General features: G+C 41.0%; 1 protein-coding gene across 1 annotated transcript in view; it reads right to left on the bottom strand.

Annotated features, from left to right (window-relative positions):
* Positions 1 to 22,848, bottom strand: part of PAM (peptidylglycine alpha-amidating monooxygenase) — an 88,601-nt gene extending 65,753 nt beyond the window's left edge. The window contains exons 1-5 of the mRNA XM_054179011.1: positions 22,398 to 22,848; positions 21,182 to 21,302; positions 13,862 to 13,919; positions 8,243 to 8,330; positions 882 to 967 (exon numbers count right to left, since the gene is read on the bottom strand). Coding sequence (XP_054034986.1) covers positions 882 to 967; positions 8,243 to 8,330; positions 13,862 to 13,919; positions 21,182 to 21,302; positions 22,398 to 22,489 — 445 coding nt within the window. The 5' untranslated portion in view covers positions 22,490 to 22,848. The remainder of the gene's footprint in view (positions 1 to 881; positions 968 to 8,242; positions 8,331 to 13,861; positions 13,920 to 21,181; positions 21,303 to 22,397) is intronic.
* Positions 22,849 to 25,039: the final 2,191 nt, after the last annotated feature.

The raw sequence follows: 25,039 nt of genomic DNA, 5'->3' as shown, positions 1-25,039 counted from the left end.
GAACCCTTGCCACAAACCGAGTATTGATGGACAGCTCAGAGACAAGGAAATTATTACTAGCTGGGGTTTAACAGCAAAGCAAATACCAGGCTTCCACGGACTCCTCCAAATACCATTTTTTTTTCCACTTGACATACAGATAACCAAATCAAGTAACATTCATGCTGCTAAACAAGCAAATGGATTATTAAAACTAAACGTCATCATGATACTGTCCACTGAAAAGAGGCAGAAAGAGATAAATTGTTTTTAGAATTCAAGGTATTTTCAGACTGAGGCTACATAGATGGTAGATATTTCTAGGACCCTTAGCAGTTATTAGAAAGAACCACTTCTCCCTTTCTTTCAGACTTGTAATTATAAATAGCTTAAACACTCTGATTGAATTTAGCAGTAATCTATAATGAAAGAAAACAGGTATATAAATAAGTTGTTCTACTACATCAAAGCATTAAGAAATAAAAAGCATATAAAATGGTCACATATACTTAAAGCACACGGCAAAGAAAAATCACTGTTTAGATTGAATTTGTTTCCACTTTCCCAAACACACAAAACATTCTAATATACTTTGGGGGCTACTGAAAGATATGTAATTTGTAACCCTCCAGAAAGATATAGCAGGAAATATAAGCATTATATTATGACTGTTATCTCTCTTTAAGACTTTTTTCCCCCTTACTCAAACCCATGTTATACCAAACAGGATGACAAACCCCCCTAATATATTCATAGTTTAGGAGGCTGACATTTATAGCTTCTATCAACCAGACATAATAAAAATATTCCGGGAGGTTCCTTGATATGCCAGGTGCTTACTTCCACATGCTCTTCTTTCTTTTGCCCTTGTACACAACAACTTCACATTAAAGGCACAATACCTTTGGGTAATCTGGTGGGTGGAGCGTTTCTTGCCCAAGCATATAAAATATTAGATTTGTCTTTGCATGTTCCTTCATCACAATCCCTAAAAACACAAGGAAAGAAAACCAAAGGGAATATAATTTTTAAATTCTGAAATCAGAAAAGGGCAGATGAATTACAAGCAAACCCACTAATTCTAAGATCCATGAAGATGTTTTACAATGTCTGTGGATTAAAAAGTTCTTTCAATGTGAACTCCTTTCCCAAATATCATTAGATCCTCCATCTTCCCTTTTTTTTCCATCCTCCACCTTAAAATAATGTTAAACAAATAGAATCAAAACCAAAGACAGTTCTGGTAGTCCCTGCCAGTCTAGTAGTCAATAATGAAAAAATTAAGGACCCTTTTGTGAGAATGAATCACATGAGAACTTTTAGCAGGATTAGCTCAAGTGTAAAATTACAATAGCTGCCACATCTGCACAGAGACACAAGAATCATGTGTAAAACAAAAAAAGAACCTACAAGACATCAAAGCTGTAATATAAAATTGAGATTTACAATTATTTGTAAAATTATTGACAAATAGAAAGCGAGAGGAAGCTGTAAATGAGCCAACAAGTAGGAGGCACTCATGCTTATCTCTGTATTAAACTGCACAATAGTGGAACTCACAAATATCAGCTCTCAAACAACCACTCTCTTCCCTGGTGTGGTAGCTAGGGACAAGCGGCCGGAAGATTTCGTGCTGTACGTGTAGATAAGGTTTTCTGTAGCCTATGGTACTCAGGCCATGATGTAAGCAGACGGATGTGACATTGTAACTCCAAGGTTATAAAAGCTGATAACAACCAGCAATAAACGCCATTTGCCATCCACCACATTGGTGTCAGTGTGCCGATGGACCAGCAGCCTGGGTGTGGCCACTGTACCCCACCCCCCCCGACCAGGTCGTCTTTGCCTGCCACAAGCAATCAGCTTGTAAAAATAAATGGCAACATTTGGTGCCGAAACCCGGGAAAACCCTTGGATTCCCCAGAAGAAGTCCACTGCCGCAGGGGGGACGCCCCCAGGACCCGCGAGAAGTCGAGAATACAAGTTCTCAAGGACCAACAGAGGGACGGGAACCCCTGTGAAGGTCGTCTTGCGAAGAGTCGAATTCCCCGGAACCGATGACGATGCAGCCTCTCATGCAGGTCGTATCAGAATTGCACAGGCAGTGGGGTATTGATTGTAAATCTAAAGACTTTACTCTCGCTGTGACGAGACTTTTACAACTTGGGATCATTAATCAGCCGATAGATATCCTCCACCCACAAGCGTGGGAGAAGTGCACTAAGGTGCTTGCCGAGGAGGCAAAGTCTTCCAGATGTGGGAAAAATCTTAAGTCATGGGGGAGGGTTGAGGAGGCTTTACAGAAAGCCAGGCAAAACCAGGAAACCTTGAAAGCAGCTAGGGAGTATTTGAGAGATACTCCAAGGCTGGGAGTTAGGGCAGCTACGCAGACTCAGAGCCTTGCAGATGGCGATGACTTTGCAGAGCTTGAACAGCCGCGGGAGAGCTGCACACCCTCTACGTCCCCAAAACACCCAAGCGCCAGCCCTTATAAGGACAATCAGGGGTGCGCCCTGCCTTCCTGGGGTGAGCTAGCTGAGGAAGTTGGGAGGGTGGGAGCTGGGGGGAGGCCACTGCCCTATGCACCCAAAGATGGTGCCGACAGACAAAGAGAAGGGCAGGGAGGGGATGCCTGGGGCGAGAAAACAGAAGAAGCGTTACAGCTATCAAGGACGCACAAGCAGGAGGGAGAGGAGAAGGAGAAGGGGGAAAGCGGTGGGGGCGAGCCAGAATGGGAGGAGCGGCCCGTCCGCGAGAGAAGTGGGCGGAACCGGGGCGTGAACGAGGGGCGGAGAGCCAACACTCCACCAAGCGGGAGGTGGGGCGAGCCAAGGGGGAAGGACCGACACGCTCGCAAGGGGCGTGGGCAGGACCAGAGCCCGAGCAGGAGGTGGGACGGCCCAAGGAGGAGGGAACAGCCCACCCACAAGGGAACTAGGAGGGGTAGTGAGCAGAACGGGAGCATAACTAGTCAGTCGAGCTCGTGGAACGTATCAGACACCGGCTGGAACAAGTGGTACTCATCAGAGTATAGCTCAGAAGAAGAGGAAACAGACCTGCCTGCAGAGGCCAAGGGTCCACTCACAGCGGAATGCATACGCCAGCAGAGCAACTCAGTGACCAGAGAAATTGCAGACATGATTAAGCATGTTGTAAAACAAGAACAGTTGGCCCCGATCCAGGCGGCAATGGCCGCAATGGCCAATGTAATGGCATGTTTCCCGAACTCGTTGCCCCCGAGGGAGGCAGCCAGCTATATGGCCCAACCGGCAGCCCAGCTGAACCTGCCTACATTTCAGGAACAGCAGGAACCATCCCTTGGTGACGAGACCCCAGAGTGGCCCTGGCAGTAAAATGTGACAGTCCGCCAGTAGTGTGGGGAACTTGCTCCCTCTACAACGTCCCACATGATCAAACCAGATCTTCAGAATAAAACTAATGAAAACTGTGAGTTTCTGTTCACAGGATTGGATCATTGGACACCCCCGTGACCTGCGTATCCCGCTGTCAGGAGAACCCGATGAGCCACCAGATACACCATCCAAGCCTGGGAGACCAACACTTGCAGAACCCAGACAACAGCAGAGTAACCTTTGCAAAAGAGGGTTGCGATACCTTTGTGTGATCTTGATTCTAGCACCTATTGCTGTAGGGCGGGCGGAATCAGATTACCGCAGTCACCAGGCCCATCAACCATTCAAATGGACACTGTCTCGAGGGGATCGATCGGTCGTGAGAACCTTAATAACGGTGGGGGGTCCTAGCTTTCTGGTTACACTATGTGAGCTAGTTAACGCAAAGGGAGCATGTGACAGCAAATCTCCATCGTTTTACATGTGTCCTAGCTCCAGTCCCGGAAAATTCTGTTATAATCAGCCAGGTCACTATTTTTGTGCGTACTGGGGTTGTGAGACAATTGCCCCCAAGTGGATTACAAAGCCCCTCGACCCTTACTTAAATGTAACTCAGTGTTCTGTCGGATGCAGACCACAACCGGAGTATTGTGCTTTTGATGCACAGGGAAGAGTTCACACTATAGTGCGGGATCGTAAGACATGGAGCTTGAATGTCATCCAATTTCAAACCCTAGTTGGCTTGTAGGGAGAAGTTGGGGATTTCGGTATGTTGAAACAGGGAAGGACAGAGGTGGATTGATTACTATTAAGAAGGAACCGATTGAAAATGATCCTTTGCCAGAAGGTCCTAACCAAGTTTTGAAGGTAGAATCTAAGAGTAACACCAAAAGCCTAACCATAAGCACCCCAGACCATGTAAGAGATCTGATTGCCCCAGCCTCGGATGAGAGCTTTAGGGAGGAATCTTTGTGGAAATTGATACAGGTTAGTTATTTAGTGTTAAATGGATCAAATCCAAATCTTACAGAACATTGTTGGCTGTGCTATGGAATAAGGCCACCTTTTTATGAAGCCGTGGGAATAGCAACACCTGTCCGGTACGCGAACGATATCAACCCGGCGCAATGTAAATGGAAGGTAGAGAGGCAAGGAATAACGTTAATGCATGTGAGAGGGAGAGGGGTATGTGTAGGTAAGGTTCCTGAGGAGAAGAGAAAACTGTGTATAAATGGTGGAAGGGGTTCTGATAAGCTCAGAAGACCTGCAAAATGGTTATTACCAGCTGAAAACACTAAGTGGGTCTGTTCCATTGTGGGAGTTACACCTTGTTTAGCCTTAGATTATTTTGATGAAACTTTAGAATTTTGTGTACAAGTAGCAGTAGTCCCCAAAATTTTTTGTCACTCTGAAGAGTCTATCTATGATGTGCAGTTCGTTTCGGACCACCACCTGTCTAAAAGAGAACCCTTTACCGCACTAACAATAGCAATGTTAATGGCTCTAGGGGGAACAGGAGTAGCTACTGGAGTAACCTCGCTAGTACAGCAAAGTAAAGAATTTTATGCTCTTAGGGCGGCAGTAGATGAAGATTTGGCTAGAATTGAACAATCAATTAGTGCCCTTGAAAAGTCCTTGAGATCGATGTCGGAGGTAGTTTTACAGAACCGCAGAGGACTGGATCTTATGTATTTACAACAAGGGGGAGTGTGTGCTGCTTTAGGAGAGGAGTGCTGTGTGTATGCAGATCACACTGGAGTTGCCAGAGATTCCATGTCCAAACTCAGAGATGGTTTAGAAAAGAGGAAGAAAGATAGAAAGATAGGGAAGCCCAACAAGGGTGGTTTGACTCATGGTTTAATCATTCTCCATGGTTAACCACCCTGGTATCTACCCTTGCAGGACCAATTGTAACGATCATGCTGGCACTGATTTTCAGACCATGCATATTGAACAGGCTCGTGTCTTTTGTCAAGAGCTGTTTGGAGAAGGTCAACATTATGTTAGTAGAAGCCCAACAGTTGTTGTAGAAAAGCACTGATTAGCACTTTTTAGCTATACTCAGCTATGCACTGTTGTAGAAGAGCACTGGTTAGCAATTTTGGCTATTTTTAGCTGTGCACTAAACACTACTAGCCTGATGTGCCTTATATTTCTTGTGTGAAACTATATTTTTACAACTTTTTATATTTTCTTGTAGACCCTTTTTTATTTAGGTATAGAGTGTTTTATATTTTTATGTAGATTTAGGACATATATTTTTTAAGACTATGATAAGGTACTAATACTGGAAGGATTTAACACTGGAATAGAGTTTTTAGGATTGTTACATTTCTTTTTGTTAACTTAGTTAAGCATAAGGAGGGGGGAAATGTGGTAGCTAGGGACAAGCGGCTGGAAGATTTCGTGCTGTACGTGTAGATAAGGTTTTCTGTAGCCTATGGTACTCAGGCCATGATGTAAGCAGACGGATGTGACATTGTAACTCCAAGGTTATAAAAGCTGATAACAACCAGCAATAAACGCCATTTGCCATCCACCACATTGGTGTCAGTGTGCCGATGGACCAGCAGCCTGGGTGTGGCCGCTGTACCCCCTGCCCCCGGACCAGGTCGTCTTTGCCTGCCACAAGCAATCAGCTTGTAAAAATAAAAGGCAACACCTGGTAGATGGAAGACCAAGTGAAGTCATTGCTTACCAGTCGAGCAGCCAACAAAAAGTATAACAAAGTAAAATCAAAACCAACAAAGATATTTCATCACCTATGAACTATAATACAGAGTCATTTCAATGATTTTAACAAGATCAACTTCAGTCATTGGAAGCCTCTAGTGAATTTAAACTAGGAGGAAAAAAACTTGATTTTAAATCATATGCATTCTCTGCAATGACTTACAAAAATATGCAACAGTTTGTAGCTGGTGTGACAGCAGCATGGTAGCATTTTCAACTCAACCCAGGGCAAATTTCACAGAATAGAATGGAAATTTCGGAGACTTGATGGAAATGCTTGTTGCTATGGTTTAGTTGATTAGATGTTGTAGGATGTTGGGTTGGACATGATGATCTTGAAGGTCTCTTCCAACCTGGTTTATTCTATTCTATTCTATAGATACACACATATGTATACACATGTATCTGCCTATACACATACATAAAGTAGACATTAGATGCCACAATACAGAGACTGACACTGTTAAGTTTTCTGCTGGGCAATTGATCTTTTTCAGGAACAGTGAGAGTGCAGCCAGCAAGCTCTAACTACCTGAACTGTAGTGTCAAGACTAGGATTTCAGCCTGATTCGTCATTGAAAGATTTTATGAATTTCCAGCTCTTGATCCATCTCTTCATATCTGGAAGCTCAGAAACTAAACATTTCACCTATGTCTTCAGAACATTAGTTAGATATGATTTCAGCATTACCTCATAATTTCATCTCAAAGCAAGCATCTGATCAATCTGTAACTATAGAATTCTATCTCATGAGGATTATATCAAGGTTCTAGCAGAACTACTTCTAGATATATGAAAAAAAACTGTAAGTACAATCTTCTCAGTTTTATACAGGACATTCAAGATGTAAACTAGTTTTAGAAGGCCACAAAGGGAACAGTTTTACATTGGTATATATATTCTAACATTTAAGATACAACCAAACCCCCACAGCTGTCTGCTGGGAAAACAATAGAAATTCTGTGCCTTCATATTTTTGGTTTTGTCTGTAATTTTTAAGCATCTGCTTTTCTTGCAAGACAAGATTACACCACTTCCAATATCAGAACTGTTGCTAGGTAGAAAGGAGAAAATACTTTTGATGAAGTTTCTTTTGACATTCAAACTATTAATCTTCCTAAGCCATGCAGACATCATTTAATATCTGCAAGAAGGGCCAGAAGGATTGACCTTGGTGCCAGGGAAGGTTATTGGAAAGGTCATCTTCAGTGACACCACATGGCACACACAGGACAATCAGGCAATCAGGCCCAGTCAGCATGGGTTATGAAAGGCAGGTACTGCCTTACTAACCTACTCTCTTTCTACAACAAGGTGACCTAGCTACTGGATGAGGGGGAAGGGCTGTGGATGTTGTCAATCTGGATTTAAGTAAAGCATTTGACACTGCCTCCCACAGCATCCTCCTTCAGAAACTCATGGCACCAGACTTGGATAATTGCACCCTGCACTGGATAAAAAACTGGATGAAGGTATATTATTAATTGCTGGGCCTAAAGAGTGGTGGTGAATGGAGTTAAATCTGGCTGGCACCCAGTCACTAGTGGTGTCCCCCAGGGTTCAATACCAGCACATGTTCCTCTTTAATGTCTTAGTGATATGCATGAGGGGATTGAGTGCACCCTCAGGAAGTTTGCAGATCACACCAAGCTGGGTAGCTGTGCCAATCTGCTAAAGGGTAGGGAAGTTTTACAGAGGGATCTAGACAGGTTAGATTAATGTGCCAAGGTTACTTATACGAAGTTCACAGTGGAACTGCCAGGTCCTGCACTTTGGTCACAACAACTTGAGGATGTGTGGCTGGAAAGCTGCAACTTGGAAAGGGGCCTGGGGGGATTGATTGATTGATTGATTGATAGTCAACTACATGTGAGTCAGCAGTGTGACCAGGCAGCCAAGTCCAATGGCATCCTGGCATGTGGCCAGCAGGAATAGGGAGGTGATCGAATAAACGGTGCCATGTATTTGGCACTAGCAAGGCTACATCTTGAACACTGTGTTCAGTTCTGGGCCTCTTAGTATAAGAAAGGCAAAGAAGTGCTGGAGCACGTCCAGAGAAGGGCAAAAAGCCTCATGAAGGGCCCAGAGCACAAGGCCTGTGAGGGGTGGCTGAGGGAGTTGGGATTGTTCAGTCTCAAGAAAAGGTACAGTATCAAAAGCAAGCTGCTACTCTTACCAGTAACTTTTGGTAGAAGAGGGCTCATTACATCCAAAGAGCAACATGTGATGGACAGTGTCCATGCTGGCATGAGGCTTAAAGTCCACTGAAAAACAAAATTATAAAACAGATAAGCTATACTTATTCTCATTGGAAGTTATGTAAGAAGTAACAATTTAAGCCATTTTTTCTCCATAGTACTACAAATAGGGCATGTATGTTTCCATATTGTTTATCTGCTGTGTTCTATTTAAAAGCTTTCCTTAAATTCCCATTCAACAGACTGGCTACCAAGCTAAAACACTTAGTCATTAAGAAAAATAAATTCCAAGTTACCACTCAAAAGTGCTATTTTAAATCAAAATTTAAATATGACACTTAGTAAACATATCAGTGTATTCCAAACTCCAAAATTTTACTGTAAGCAGGTTTGAAATTTGCACTTGTAATTTATTAATACTTTTCTACCTATTTTGCAATTCCTTCAGCAAAAACATGAACAAACAGTAAGTTGCAATTAAGAGTAACTAATTCATAAATTAGCGATATCTTCTTTCAGTATTACACCTGGTTTACATTCTTGCTGAATCTTTCTTGGGACAACAGGTCCATGAAGAAATTATGGTTTATTCTAACTAATGTCAAACCCTTTGGAATGGAATTAAACAAAGGTCAGCACTTAACCTATGCTCAGCACTTAACCTATGCTGTTCTTAACCTATGCTACAAACAAAATATTGTGTTGGATTCTCAAACACTTGTGATCTTGTTTAACACAGGAAAAAGGTTACAAACAACACACTGTAGTAATACTAACCATGAATGTACAATGATGGCATTTCTAGAAATAAAGCAAGCTACACTAACTTCCTTCATTACTACTGAAATGATGCGTCAGATGCAGGGAATGCAGTGGAATTTTTTTTTCACGTAAGACTAAGAAGGGCCTTCGAGGGTTTTTAGCCTTCTTCTTCTCCATAATGGATTTAACTTTAAATAAATTTAGTATCATATCAGTGCTCACAGTTTAGCAATTAAGGAAACATTAGAGGCCTTCAGCACAATGAAGTCATCTCTACTTGGCAACAGGGAAGTTTATATATATGCCATACTAAAGGAACAGACCCACAGTGTCTCGAGTCACATATCAATGAAAAGTAACAGACATTCTCACGATTTCAGGTTTTGTTGCTCAATGTAATAGACTCCATCTCATTTCTACAGCACCAACCTGACATATAGGGACTCATCAGGAGTCACTAAATAAGACAGACATTTAGTTACTGGTCACTCATGTGAATTAATCTAAGGAGGTGAAGAGGAGAGTCAGTTTTCTTGGCTGAATAGCTTGCTGTCAGACTAAATTCTTATGTAGGCACCCTTTAACTATTGCTATAACTCAGTCAAAAATTGATTTTCATCAATGCCTGCGTCATGAAGGTCTCAATCTAGTTTCTCGTTTGGCTAATTATTAATAGACATGAGACAGAAGAAGAAAACTGCATTAAATATTTAAAATGTAACTGGAATAATACTTTCTTGGAAAATTACATATTAACCTCACTCATTAGTATTTTTACATATTAATCTCACAGACATTTCATTTCACTTCACAGGGGCAAAGCATATTTTCCTAATATTAACCTAAATGTAAACCAGTCCACCCCACAAAGAAACAGCCCAATCTGTCAGCATTTACAGCCCTTTGGGACAGAAATCAAGTGGTTCAAACAGAAATCTTGGCCTTGACAGTCTGACCCTCCAATGAAGAATATGATACACTAAACTAACAGTGCCTGCAAAAATATCCAGAAGCACCACTGAGAAAGGCCTCTAGGACAAAACTTACTCAACTCCTTCTACTCGGTAACTTTTCACAAGTAAGCTTGATCTGTCTTGATAATGTCTAAGAACTGAACCTAAACAAGCTTGTAAATTCTGGCATAGTACCCTTCTAGCTTTGCAGTATGAAGCTATACCCTTTGTTCCTGTGACAGGTATGACTACCCCCCCACAAGCACCAAGGACTGAGGCTTGCTAGGAGCTGATAAAGATCAGCTCGATACCCCCAGACATTAGCTGTCCCCTCAGGGCCCTCGGACTAATTAAGAAATTGACCACAGCACAGCAGCTCCCACGGTATAAATGTAGTCCTGTTATGGATAGAGAGGGCACTCTCCCCACAGAAGCAGCCTGGCAGTGTCTCTGAGACAGTCCCTGAGCAAGCCCAACTCTCTAATGTTTTTAAGTGTTTAGGGGAATAGTAAAGCTGAATTCCAGTCTTCAAATACAAATATAATTTTAAAAAATGGGGAAAAAAAATTAGAAAAACATTTTCTACTTACTAACAAATGTAGTACTGCCCACATACCATTATAAAAAAACTTTCTCTTCAATATTTCACCAATATGTATAAACAGAGCACACAATTTTATTTCCAAGGCTTCCAAATACATGAGGTATAGGAAACCTTTATGTTCACAGAACAAGTTGTTTTATTAATTTGGTCATCAAGCTTCTCGTGCTCTTCAAAGCTCCACCTCACAACTAGAATGGTCTCTCTATCCAGACTTTTTTCTCAGTGATTACTGGAAAGGTGACCAAATACTATAAAAATATAGTGGAGAACATGTGAACACCTAAACCCTACAAGTTTCTCAGCCTTCAGAAGGAAAAAAAAAAGGTTGCCTTGAATGATTCACATTGAAACCTTGCATAAATACCACTTTTAAGCAATTTACTTTACATATACACATACACACAACTGCAAAAAGCTTGTGGCTTTAAGCACATGTAAACAGCAAGTGACAGAACCAAATGTGGAGCAATTTAATAGAGAACTGAATTATGCAATTTTGCAACTCAGTGAAGCTTAAACAGCGGGATAGTAGGGTGTCTTTCTGTGAATCAGTTAAATACAGTAGAGTCTGTAAATACAGTAGAGTGCCCACTACACAGCAAAGAGAGTTTGTCAGAGAATGAATGCTCACTCCCATTTTATGCTCATTTTTCCTTCTCAGGTAAAACTCATGAGTCAAAATGTTCTGACTTCTTTAAAAAACAGATGCACAGAAAAGCGTTGAAGAAAACTTAGTCTATTTTTTTTTTAGTTACTATAACACCGTAACACAACATGAAAATCTGCAGACAATGTTCTATTTCTGAAGGAAACAACAGTCTCCATAACACACTACAATAAAAACTACATAGGATTCCCACTGTACTTATTGTTAAGTGCAAGTATTCTGAAAGAGAAGGAAAAACATGAGACATTTTAACCTGTCATTATCTTGTTTTATTTCGGTTTATAGCATGTTCTGATAGTGAAACTGTGTTCAGTGAAACCAGCAAGCCTTCCCCTCTACCTGAACAACTGCATGTTACAGTATCATAGTATCACTAAGGTTGGAAGAGACCTTGAGGATCATCGAGTCCAACCTGTCTCCACAGACCTCATGACTAGACCATGGCACCAAGTGCCACGTCCAATCCCCTCTTGAATACCTCCAGGAACGGTGACTCCACCACCTCCCTGGGCAGCCCATTCCAATGACGAACGACTCGCTCAGTGAAGAACTTTCTCCTCACTTCGAGTCTAAACCTCCCCTGGCACAGCTTAAGGCTGTGTCCCCTTGTTCTGGTACTGGTTGCCTGGGAGAAGAGAACCCCTTCCTGGCTACAACCACCTTTCAGGTAGTTGTAGAGGGCAATGAGGTCACCCCTGAGCCTTCTCTTCTCCAGGCTAAACAATCCCAGCTCCCTCAGCCTCTCCTCATAGGGCTTGTGCTCCAGGCCTCTCCCCAGCCTTGTTGCCCTTCTCTGGACACGTTCAAGTGTCTCGATGTCCTTCTTAAACTGAGGGGCCCAGAACTGGACACAGGACTCAAGGTGTGGCCTAACCAGTGCAGAGTACAGGGGCACAATGACCTCCCTGCTCCTGCTGGCCACACCATTCCTAATGCAGGCCAGGATGCCATTGGCTGTCTTGGCCACCTGGGCACACCACTGGCTCATGTTTAGGCAGGTGTCAATCAGCACCCCCAGGTCCCTCTCTGTCTGGCAGCTCTCCAGCCACTCTGATCCCAGTCTGTAGCTCTGCATGAGGTTGCTGTGGCCAAAGTGCAGCACCCAGCACTTGGACTTGTTAAATGCCATCCCATTGGACTCCGCCCATCTGTCCAGTCAGGCAAGTTCCCTCTGCAGAGCCCTTCTAGCCTCTAAGTGACCAACATCTGCTCCTAACTTGGTGTCATCTGCAAACTTGCTGATGACTGACTCAATATCCTCATCCAGATCATCAATGAAGATGTTAAAGAGGATGGGGCCCAGCACTGATCCCTGGGGGGCACCGGCCGCCAGCCGGATGTGGCACCATTCACTACCACTCTCTGGGCTTGGCCCTCCAGCCAGTTCCTAACCCAGCACAGAGTGTTGCTGTCCAAGCCACGAGCTGACAGCTTAGCCAGCAGTTTCCTGTGGGGGACAGTGTCAAAGGCCTTGCTGAAGTCCAGGTAGACCACATCCACAGGCCTCCCCACATCCACCAGACCTGATCACAGAAGGAGATCAGGTTGGAGAGGCAGGACCTGCCCTTCCTAAATCCATGTTGGCTGGACCTGAGCCCTTGGCCATCCTTCAGGTCTGCAGTTATTGCCGCCAGGATAATCTGCTTCATCACTTTCCCTGGCACTGAGGTCAGGCTGACTGGCCTGTAGCTTCCAGGTTGCTCCATCTGACCCTTCTTGTGGATGGGGACCACATTGGCCAGTTTCCAGCTATCCGGGACCTCTCTAGTGAGCCAGGACTGGAGGAAAATTATCAAGAGTGGCTTGGACAGCTCTCTCAGCACCCTAGGATGGATCCCATCTGGTCCCATGGTCTTGTGGGTGTCCAAGTGGCTCAGCAGGTCCCGAACTAATTCCTCATGGATTTCCGGGGCATTACACTGCTCCCCGACGCCATCGCCCAGCTCAGGAGGCCACTCGTCCTGAACTCCTGCCTTGCTGTTAAAAATTGTAGCAAAGAAGGTGTTCAGGACCTCAGCCTTTTCCTCGTCTTCAGTCACAAGCACAGAGATTTTCTGAACAGATTGTGTTTTGCTGATATACATGATCCCAGCATTTATACACTATTACAGTATTACCTTCTACTTACCTGCCATCTTATTCATGTAACAATATTTAATAAAAAAATAGATTTAAAAAATGAGATGGTTTGGTTACATTGGGGTTTTTCCACGAGGTAAGTAAAACCTTATTGCATCGATCACCGATTACAATTGCAAAGGATTTAAGGCCTGTAGCAGCAGCCAAACAGTCTGCTCAGTGGAGTAGAAACAAGCACCCAATCAGAGATGGAAATCCAACACCTTACAAACGCAACTGTTTCGCACGGACTGCCAGAGGCACCTGCATGCAGCTCTTCAACTACTATTACTCGTGAATCTCTTCAGATATGGTTTGATAGCTTGACTCTAAGAAGCTGCTTCTAGTTTGCTTCTGCTTTAGCTATGGTGAATGCATTTTGGAAACTCCGGACAGCCAAAGATAAAGTCAGTATAAGTCAAAGAAGAAACAAAAAAAAGTGTTGAGAGTCTTAAAAATGGCTTGTTTAGGTTGTCCCAGAACTGATACTCACCTACATAGGCTTCATCATCCACTGGCAGGGGTACTGACATGCAGAGGTATGTATCGGACTATTAAAAGACACAAAAACACAAATTACCTTTAAATTTGGCATATTTAAAATCAAACTACTAGAAAAAAGCATCAACATTTTCTACACTTCCTGAAGATATATGTGGGAATGCTGAACAATCTTAATATATAAAAATTATATACTTAAAAGCCTTAGCACTGAATTTATTTGCCGTGGTTAATAAACACCAACCCCTCCCTGCCCATTCAAAATTTGAAGGGATAACAGTACCTTCTTGATGTTCAAATAAACAGAATTAATCAGTGTACTACATAGAGTGAAAAGAACTACTGGGCTTCTAATTCATTAGAATACATAGAATACATACATAGAATAAACCAGGTTGGAAGAGACCTTCAAGATCATCGCATCCAACCCATCAACCAATCCAACACCGCCCAAACAACTAACCCATGGCACCAAGCACCCCGTCAAGTCTTCTCCTAAAAACCTCCAGTCATGGCGACTCCACCACCTCCCCAGGCAGCCCATTCCAATGGGCAATCACTCTTCCTGTATAGAACTTTTTTCTAACATCCAGCCTGAACCTCCCCTGGCGCAGCCTGAGACTGTGTCCTCTTGTTCTGGTACTGCTTGCCTGGGAGAAGAGACCAACATCCGTCTGTCTACAACCTCCCTTCATGTAGTTGTAGAGAGTAATAAGGTCACCCCTGAGTCTCCTCTTCTCCAGGCTAAGCAACCCCAGCTCCCTCAGCCTCTCCTCGTAGGGCTTATGTTCCAAACCCCTCACCAACTTTGTTGCTCTTCTCTGTGCTTGCTATGCACTACTTTCTCAGTAGTTACAAATTTGCTATGATCTATGAAGTGGAGGAGTGGTGACCAGTCTATGGACATAAGGAAAGGGTAAGGAAGTTCAGATTGTACATTAGGAAATGTTCTTCACTATAAGAGTGCAGGGCTGGTCACTGGAACAGACTCCCCAGGGAAGTGGGGTTCAAGTCTGTCAGAGTTCAAGAAGTGTCTGCACATGTGGTTAAGTTTTAGGTAGTCCTGCAAGGAGCAAGGAGTTGTACTTGACGACACTTGAGATATTCTGTTTCTATTCTGTTTCTAGACTCTCATTTCTCCGACTGGGTTTAGCCGTGGTCTCTTTCTCATTGGGGGAGGGAAAGCAGAGCCTTTCCTTTCAAACCACCACACTCCCCAGTTAAATAGATTTCTACCTAAAGCAGTATTTCACCCTTGGATCACAATGTGTAAAAATGCTGTGCTACTGTAGCAGCAAACATAGAAACACATTTACTTTTAATTCATCCACCTTATTCCATTATGATAATTGAAAATATTCCTCCCTGGGAATTCTAGTAACTATCAAATTGCAAATGACAAACATTTCCCTGGAGCAACTGAATGAATATTCTGCACAAGATACAGTGTAATGGACACTACAGGGAAAATAACAAGAATGCCCTCCATAATGCTACAATTGCTTTTGTTGCCTAGAAGACTTTTGGTTTAAAATATTCAACATGCTTCTTGTAAGCATTCCTGGATTAAAATGCAAACCAACTCAGACCAAAGGCCACAAACAAAATCCAGGTTTTCCCATCTTTTGTAAGAATGCTGGATAACTATGATAGAACCTGTAATATAAAACAAAAGTCTTTCAGAACAGTAAATCCTATATATGACAATCATGTTTAATACAATTTTCTTACTTTGTATAAAGCAGTCCAAAAATCATTGGAACTGCATAAAATTACATTTCTTAAATGCATGTGAACAACACAAACAAAAAATTAAGTTAGTCTCATCTTTGTCAGCTAGATAAAGGGTTGTGGAAGCTACCTTGTCATAAAGGTTTGTCTCACATAGATTACTTCTCTGATCCCTTTTCTTTGTATTCAAGCAGCACCAATAGTCTACTCCTGAACCAGGATGCTGTGATTTAAACACCACTTGGGTGACTACACTCATGCCAACTCAAGGCAGTTGTCACCACCTTCACAAATGAGCCTGAATAAATCCAAGTGAAGCAGCAGTGACCTGGGGGCACTTCCCATTTTGCGAACACCTTAACTCTATGCACAGGAGCCTCAAGAATGACTCAGTATGACTGTTTGAGGCTGTGCCTTTAAGAAAGCGACAGTGTTAGAACAATCTGGCTGAATGTTTTGGTACCAGAATGAAAACACTCAGATATTCTAAACGAATTTCATTGGTAGATGGGCAGAATGCAACTTTAAGTTTTAGGGCAGTTGGAATTTTTCTGAGTTTCAGCCTGTTCTGCTGTTCCAGCCTGTTCTGCCTTTCCTGTCTGTCTGCTTCTCAGCAAACTAGTGGGAGCTGACCTTGAGATAAGCAAAACTAATTCCTGCATGTGCTTTTGAAGCCTAGTAACATCTCTTTTCCTTAATAACTGCCTTTCTTTCTCTCTCTAACCCCTTTTTGGGAAAAAAGGGAGGTGGGGCGGGGAGAGAGAGGATTACAGGGAGGGAAACCCTCCTCTTCTCGAGGAGGGAATTTTGTTGTGTTAGTTTTCTTTGCTGTATATTTCTGTATATATTTTGTAAATACTGTATATACTGTGTTATATATAACCTGCATTCCATATATGCTTGTAAATATAGCTTTGCTTCTCTGACTGAGTTAGCTGTGGTTTCTTTCTCTGTGGGGGAGGGAGAGCTAGGCTCTCTCTCAATCCACCACACTCAGCTAAACTGGGGTACCAATACATCTGTGCCATCACACCAGTGGTGTGATCTGCCCTACCAAAAGAACACTTCCAGTGACTGCCCCCAAGCAAATGAAGGGGAATTTAGGAACAAAAGGCATCATCTCAAAATGTTGGTGTGTGTACCCATCACTAAAGACAGTGAGCTCACAAGAGCTGCTGGAACTCAGAGTGGTGACACCTTTTTTTCTCTTCTGTCCGCTCTTCTCTCCCTCTGGCACATACTAAGTAATTGCCTTGCCTGCCTTAAGAGCAGCTATATAATCAAAGTGATCTGCACAAACATGTAATCAATAAATTCTACAATCATTGTAGCCATTTCAGTGTTAGTTTGCCTCTTTTCATTCCTTCAGTATCCATAAAGAACCTTCTGTGAACATTCTGAGGTTGGGTCATGACATTTGATTAGTGTCATAGACTGGATAACTTGAGGTATGAAATGATCAAGGAACCCTCTCCTGGAGAATGTACAGATATTTAAACCTGATGGCCTATTCAGTGTGTAACGTAAGTAACTAAATTCTACTTTTTACAGAATTTCACCCAAAGTAATAACCAAGTAATTCACACTTTCTTCAGAACCAGCGGAAGTCAGATCTTGGGTCAAGAACTCAACTTGGTTATTGTAGCGATAGACAAGAAAGAGGTGCCAGCCATTTATGACTATCTGAATGACGAAACTTCCTTATGGCTTTACGTATTCTTATCTGGAATGGTATACCCAAGCAAACTGGAGATGAGAACAACATTTTAACCAAATACTTTAAAATGAAAAATTAAAATTATTGAATTGAATACGCAGGTATTACAAGTCCCTGCTGACATACTGGAAGAAGCTCAAGATAGGCAGTGTCAAAAAAACCCCAAAAACCCCCAAAAAACAAACCAAAACAAAACAAAAAAATATCCAACTCCTCCACATAAACAATATCTGATGAAGTAAGAGCATCTTTTACCACTTTTTTGTCTTTATCAGTATTTATGAAGTTTCACATGGACATTTAAGAACTCAGACAATGTGTACAAAAAGTAATTTACCAATGAAAAGTTTGTTCAGCCTTAAACATAGTAACAATATTTAGAGTTCTCAAAATGAGATTCCTATCCCTTCTTGGAAAACAAAACATACTGTTTCCCATTTAAATAATAATTATTGATATAGTGCTAATTTATCATGCACAGGCATAATTTTCTTCTAATTATATTAAGTAAAAAGAATGGGTATGTAATTTTTCCCTCAGAACTGACGAAGCCCTTCAATCTACCTCTCCACAGCTCTTATATGTCCTCCACCCTTCAGCTGCACACCACTATTATTCTTCAAGACATGTTAGTTTCATTTTTCCCTACTGTGTAACTGAAATTATTAAGTAAAAAACATACTAATTAAGTACAGCAAATAATGTTTCCCCCACTTATGAGAGGCGGCACCATTCAAAAGCACCATGGAACATAAACTTCATTTGTTAACTGAGCTGGAGAACTATTTTACCACACATTGCTTGAATATAGGCTTCAGTGACCCTGTTCATAAGTGTTGCTTGGAATAATTTCATATGAATGCTCTTCTTTGGTAATTATGCTGAAGAAGTGAACAACTTGGGGCATCTCTTCACAGTGAGAGCACACCTAAGCTGAGTAAGGATTTGGTTCTTATTGATTTACAGAGCAACAGCAGTTACAAATCACTGAATCACAGAATGTCAGGGGTTGGAAGGGACCTTGAAAGATCATCTAGTCCAGCACCCCTGCCACCGCAGGATCACCTAGAGTACATCACACAGGAATGCATCCAAGTGAGTTTTGAACGTCTCCAGAGAAGGAGACTCCACAACCTCACTGGGCAGCCTGTTCCAGTGCTCTGTCACCCCTGCACAACACCCACAGTCACTACAAGTCTAGTAAAATCTTTTGTTAAAAAAAAAGCAGGGTTTTTGGTAACCTTTTCCATAGCCTTTACAATACAACACACACATGAATTGCAATTTTTGCAACTAACCTACCAGTACAAGCAGAAACATTAAACTTGGCTCTAGCCACATGCAGATCACTCCAGCAAGAACTATACCACCTCCACCACTGTAAGCTATTACTGTGCAGATGCTAACCATGCAGCATTCTTCTTTTGCTGCCTTCTCCAGTTTGGAAATATGTACATATTTCCACTGTGAACAGGTGGGTATTATAAGAGTTTGAGCTGTATGCCTCTAAATTAAGAGAATTCAATTCCAAAACAACAATCTGAATGTTCATAACAAATGCACAAACTTATTGGTAGTACCCAAAATTAATAACAGTTTCAGGTAATACATGACTGTTCTCTAAAATTTAATTCATCCACATCTTCTCCACTAATTTCTGCTCCCCTACCTTGTTATCCTTTTATTGCCTCTCCCAGACAAATTCTGAGGCTTGAGAACTCAAGAACTGCAATTATCCAAGAATCATAGGACAGTGTGGGTTGGAAGGGACATTAATCTAGTTCCTGCCATGGGCAGGGACACATTCTTACTAGGCCAGGCTGCACCAGGCCACATCCAACCTGGCCATGGATACTTACAGGGTTTGAATTTCCACAAGTTCCGTGGACAACGTGTTCCACTGTCCCACCACCTTCATGGTGAAATATTTCTCTTTGATGTCTAATCTAAGTCTAGCTTCTTCCAGTTTGAAACCATGATTGCTCATCCTATCACTACATGTCTTTGCAAAAAAGACCCTCTCCAGCTATCCTGCAGGCCCCCTTCTGGAAGGCTGATATAAGGTCTCCCTGGAGCATTCTCTTCACCAGGCTGAACAATCCCAGCTTTCTCAGTCAGGAGAGCTGTTTCAGCTCTCTGACCATCTTTGCAGCCCTCCTCTGGAGCTGCTCTAGCAGTTCCATGCCCTTCTTGTGTCAGGGGTGCAGAGCTGAAGGTGGGATCTCACAAAAGAAGAGTAAAGGGGGCAAATCACCTCATAACCATGACCAAAATAGTGATGCATGTCCAGAAAGCCCTTAATAAAGGGCACTCCTCTTACTCATCAGTTTGGTTTTGCATCTTTCAGGAACTGAGATAAACTTGAAGATAGACCCCAGAAGCAGAAACCTGTATGTTAAAAGAATCATACAATATCTTAACTTGAAAGGGACTCATAGGATCGAGTCCGACTCCCAGCTTATGCTCTCATCAGCCTGTACTAGGACACTGCAGAAAAAGGAAGGGAAATGAGGAGAAGTACTGGTGAGGTCAAGAGAAGAAAATAAAAGCTAGGCTTTGAAGTACATAAGGTTAGGTATCAAATATTTTCAATTACTTTTTTTAGGAATTAACTTGGCAAGCTGCTTTTTCTTGCTGCTCTCCCCTACCCTCCCCCTAAATCTATTCTAGATCACAGCATTTCAGTTTACTGTGTATATAAAGGCTATTGGCTACAGGTACACATGAATATGAAAAGTACTGTTTTCCTTTTATTAGCTGCCACAGCCTTTTGGTGCTGGTGTTGGGATTTCGGTCTTCTTAATAGCAATGTGAAGTGTCTGCTCCTTCTTGAGCTCTCTAGCTCTTCAACCAATGGGCTTCTCAGGTAAAATCTATAAAGTGTAGTAACAAATGTGCACCTGGATGAACAGACAGTACTTTTCACTCTTTCTCAAAAAGATGTTTAATATTTCATTGCAGATAAATAAGATCTAGTAGAAATTACATTTCTGGTTTGAACGCACTGGAATGATGCAACTTAAATTGTATGTTCTAGAGGGGTGGTGCTCCCTAATAACTGAAAACCTTGTTTTCCCTTCAGAATTTTTTGAAAAAGCTATCTGCAACAATGAGTCATCATTTACTGCAGCAAAACATCCTGCTCTTCCAAAGCATCTGCAGCCCTCTAAAAGAGACAGTCTTTTAGTAACATATACAATTTCTTGCATTGCACCACTGAAAAAACAACAACTAACCAATTACTCATTGTTCAACTTTCTTAATGAAACAGTAAATGAAAATGACAGCAGAATCTCTGACTTTTGTGTGGATCTTAAAAATGCTAGTGCTGATGTTAAAAATCTTCATTATAGTTTTCATTTCTACTCATTCACCTTAGCAGAAGATAATCAACTTCAAACCTCAAAGAGTACACAATTTTAACTTTAAGGGCTTTAAATACGAGATCAAAAGTATTACCCTTATAAAATGCTTTCTGGTTGCTTTCTCTCAGTTTGTCAACATAGTAGCAGTGCTCAATTTAATGTAACTAAATTCCCATAGCCATCATCTGAGATTTGGTGTGAACTGCAATAACAGAGCTTGAAATATTTCACTTTAGTATTCCTTCTTCTAATAAACTTCAATTCAGTTTATGAAACTAACATTTTACAAATAAAATCAATCAGATTAAAAGATTTTTCTCTCATCTGAGATTACTTTCCTGTTTCCTATTGTTCTGGACACACATGTAGCTATAAAAGTTACCCTGTCTTCTTGTCTCTTCTGTCAATTTTATGTGAGTGATATTGTAGGCAAAGCTTTATCGTCCTTGTTTATGAAAAAAAGAGTAAGTGGTGAAAAGAAAAACTGCTTTTCTCTCACCTGCTTAGGCATCACCCCAGGCATGCGAATGTCCAATGTAAAATCTGACAGACCAAGTGAAATCACTGGCTGGTCAGTTCCAAGGCATTCACTGGAAGGAGACCCAGTACTATCTTTATACCTTCAAAAGAAGAAGGAAAGAGGTTTTAGAATATTGCCTTCTGTTATATTTTTCGAAAAAGAAGAGCCTTCAGAACTAGTGAAGAAGTCTGACAATACTGAAAGCTACAGAAGTGATCGAGAAATTTTGTGCCATGGTGAAGCATCTTAGTTTTCCAGCACTTACTGAAGGAGTTCCACTGAGCAATCAGACAGACTAGTGTGGAAAACAGCTGAAAACTAACCTGTCATATCATCAAAATAACTGTCTGAGGTACACAGATTTACAGAGAATTAATTCACTAGAAAATGTCAAGTAGTGTTAATCATTCATGACAGTTTCACATTTTAAAACTATGTGCCTGATGCATAATTCAGTACAGATTAAATTTAAATAATGTGTAAAAGAGAAATTTTTAACTCCAACATCACAATTATAGCAACTCCTATTATAAGTAGGAAAGTAAACTTTTAAGATTTTCAACTTCACATGGATATTAAAGGCCATATTGAATGTGACATTTAAACCAGTTGTAAAAAATTATAGATGTAAAGAACTAAATTGTAAAACATCTGAAACATGATGCAACATTGATAAAAATTTTAAATATTCACATATATACACATATATTCACATATATACAAAAATACAGAAGTGATACAGTAACTGTAGTGTCCCATTTACCTCACAAAGAGTAAAAATGTCCACAATTATTAAAATTTACTGTTGTTATTTTGAATTCAAAACTCCTTCAAGTGTCCTACAATGGCCCAGGTTTTGCTCTTTAAAACACCATTTTTAACAGCAAGCTGCTTCAGGCAGCTGAAATACATGCTGTGTTTCAAATACACCTGTGGCGTTATCTAAAAATGTTACCTATTAATCATTGTTTTATCATCCTAAACTTAGATTTTACGGAGCAACTTATGGATAAAACAACAACTTCTGTAGAACAAGAGTACCATTTTAAAACTGCAGAAAGAAAATTCTGAGTAAGTGAACAAAACTGAATAAATATGCATATTTTTGTCTAGAACATGCATCTTCACACTTTCATAGCATCGTAAGTGACTGCACACATTCATTCAATACATAAGCTCTTGCTGCATAACCCACCTCTTGAAGAGAGGAAGGGGGCTTCTGTAACCCAAACAGGTGTTTTGAAAAACAAGAAACACTATCAGCAGGTTGTTAATGACGCCAGCCATGTTCACCCTGTAGTATTCTGGCCTGACTATGCAAGCAGAAAAAGGACAGTGAAGTTCTATTGCTTCTGATCTTGACAATTAGGCAGCAGCAGCAGTAGTAGTAGTAGTTATCAATTCACTACTTCATGATTATGTAGTCTGTAGGCATTCTTCAGCTTCAGATACAATGTCTGTCTTGGGAGGTAATGCACTGTAAATCAGGAAGGTGTGTGATGCTACACTGTTTTTATTGTTAGCTGTACAAATCTATTGAAGAAACTTGCAGATAGATGACGCTGTACTTCTGTCCACTTAAAGAGCTGAGAAGAAGTAGCACTTCTGATGCTTTCTCCCCAGGCTGTCCAGTTAAATCTGAACGTTTCTTAGGAATTCACAGTGCCAGAGACTCCAAGTGGCATCACAGAAACACGCATCAGTCATCCTTCAGAATCTGTAAAAACAGAAGAAGATAAAGGATGACTAACACATTATAGCATCAGCAAATCCTTTTTGAGGCATTTTAACATATTAGTAAATTCTATTAGAAGCTTTAGCACAACCCAGTGAAGAGTGTGCCCAGCCTGTTGATGACTTCTTTTCCTCCCCTCCCATTCACTCAGGGTGAGAAACAGACACATTCCATACTGATATACAAAATGCACAATTTACAACAGAAGAAGAAACTAAAAATCTTTCCCCAATATGCAAAAGGCAAAGTATTGAGTATTTCACTCATAAAATTCCTAGTATAATATATTCTACAAGCAGAGGAAAAAAAAAAAAAAGAGCCAAATACCAAAGTGGCATGAATCAAGGCTTTTACATTTTACTATTACCAATTTTTTTTTTGCACGTATTGCAGGCTAGGAGAATATTTTACTTTTAATACAACCTGACACTGTTATGTCATTAAAATATGTTTAAGTACTTCAGCTACATTTTATAGACACTTCAGAAAATGGAGACAAAAATTGTATTTTATATATTGCAGTAACAAACTGCTTTATATTAGTCAACCAGTTTTCTATCCTTTCATATAATAAAATTGTATCAGCATAAACCACTGCTTTCCTCATTCCTTCAACTATTTCTAATTCTCCATTTTAGCTGATGTGATATTTTAATTTCAAAATTTTAAGGTTTGTTATAGGTATGCTAGAAAATTGCACTGTATTACTGAAGGCATATACTAATACTTTTATTGAGCATTCCAATTCTGTATGAAAAAAATTTTCAAATCATAATAAAAATCAGAATATTTTAAATGTATTATGTACTACTTCTTTAAAAATAAGCATCAATAGGAAAATAGCACCCCAAACCAGCTATCTTCCAGCTCCAGGGACAGTGACTCGACCACTGCCCTAGGCAGGCCATTCCAATGTTTCTTCGGTGAAAAAATATTTCCTAATATCCAGCCTAAACCTCTCCTGGCACAGTTTGAAATAATTTTTTCTAATCCTGGTGCTTCACACCAATAGCAAAGGTCAAAGCCTGAGCAGACATGATTAGATCAGCTTTCAGAGTAGTTAATTTTATAAACAGTGAAAGCTTAGTCAAAACAAACAAAAAAAAATGTGTATGAAGAAAAACTAACATAGAAAGATTTAAGAAGCCTTTGATTAAGACTTGCTTACCTGCCATCAGGTAAACCTGCCCTAGGACTATCTCCTCAGTTGTATCCTCTCCCCTGGATGGCAGCATGGATGGGAACAACTTCTCATTTGGCCATATGACTGCAATGCACCTCTATGCATGGTGTTTCTGCACCTTCTGGGCAAAGAAATTCTTCCTAATATGCAATCTATACATTCCCTAGTACAATGTGAGACCATTTCCTCCCATCATATCAAGTACTTGTTACCTGGGAGAAGAGGCTGCCCCCCCACCTTGCTTCTCATGGTTACCTCATCACTTTCCACCTTAAAGATCAACAGTGGATAATAATCAGGGCAGTACTACAGTAGCAAGCCTCTTTTTTACATCCTTGTCCTGGGAAGACAGCATACTTCCATGAAAAGGGGGTCTGGTTGGCATATTGGTCCTTCCATTCCCTTCAAAAGTGAGTCACCTGTGATGACGACCTGTCTTTTTTTCTTCATGGCAGTAGTTCTAACATGGATGTAATGTGACTAGGCTCTGGTAACACCTTTAAGTTAATGTTAAACCCTGTAACCTGTAAGTTAATGTTAAAAACCTGTAAGTTAATGTTAAACCCTAACCTGGCCAGAAGGGACCAGGGTGGAGATCACAATGTCTTAATGACCATCTATATCTTTAAATGTTGTGAGCCATTATTTGAGTTGTATGTTATAGTAAGTGCTATAGCAGGGACTACCTTAACCAACAGCAAACAATCCTCACCCGAAGTGCAGCAGTGGCCTCACCTGAGCTGGCATTGGTGCCCAGTAATTCCACACAATACAGCACCTCTCCTGTGCTGAATTATCACCACTCAGATGGAGCCCAAAATTATAGACTAAATTAATGCAATGGACATTTCATAGGCATTTTACAGGGGTGGTTCACAGACTAAGGAAATTGTATCCAGGTATATATATATTAAAGGAT

The sequence above is a fragment of the Dryobates pubescens genome, chromosome Z, assembly GCF_014839835.1.
Source record: "Dryobates pubescens isolate bDryPub1 chromosome Z, bDryPub1.pri, whole genome shotgun sequence".
Lineage (NCBI taxonomy): Eukaryota > Metazoa > Chordata > Aves > Piciformes > Picidae > Dryobates > Dryobates pubescens.
Note: the sequence above shows the minus strand (reverse complement) of the source record. Positions and strands in the feature narration are given on the sequence as shown.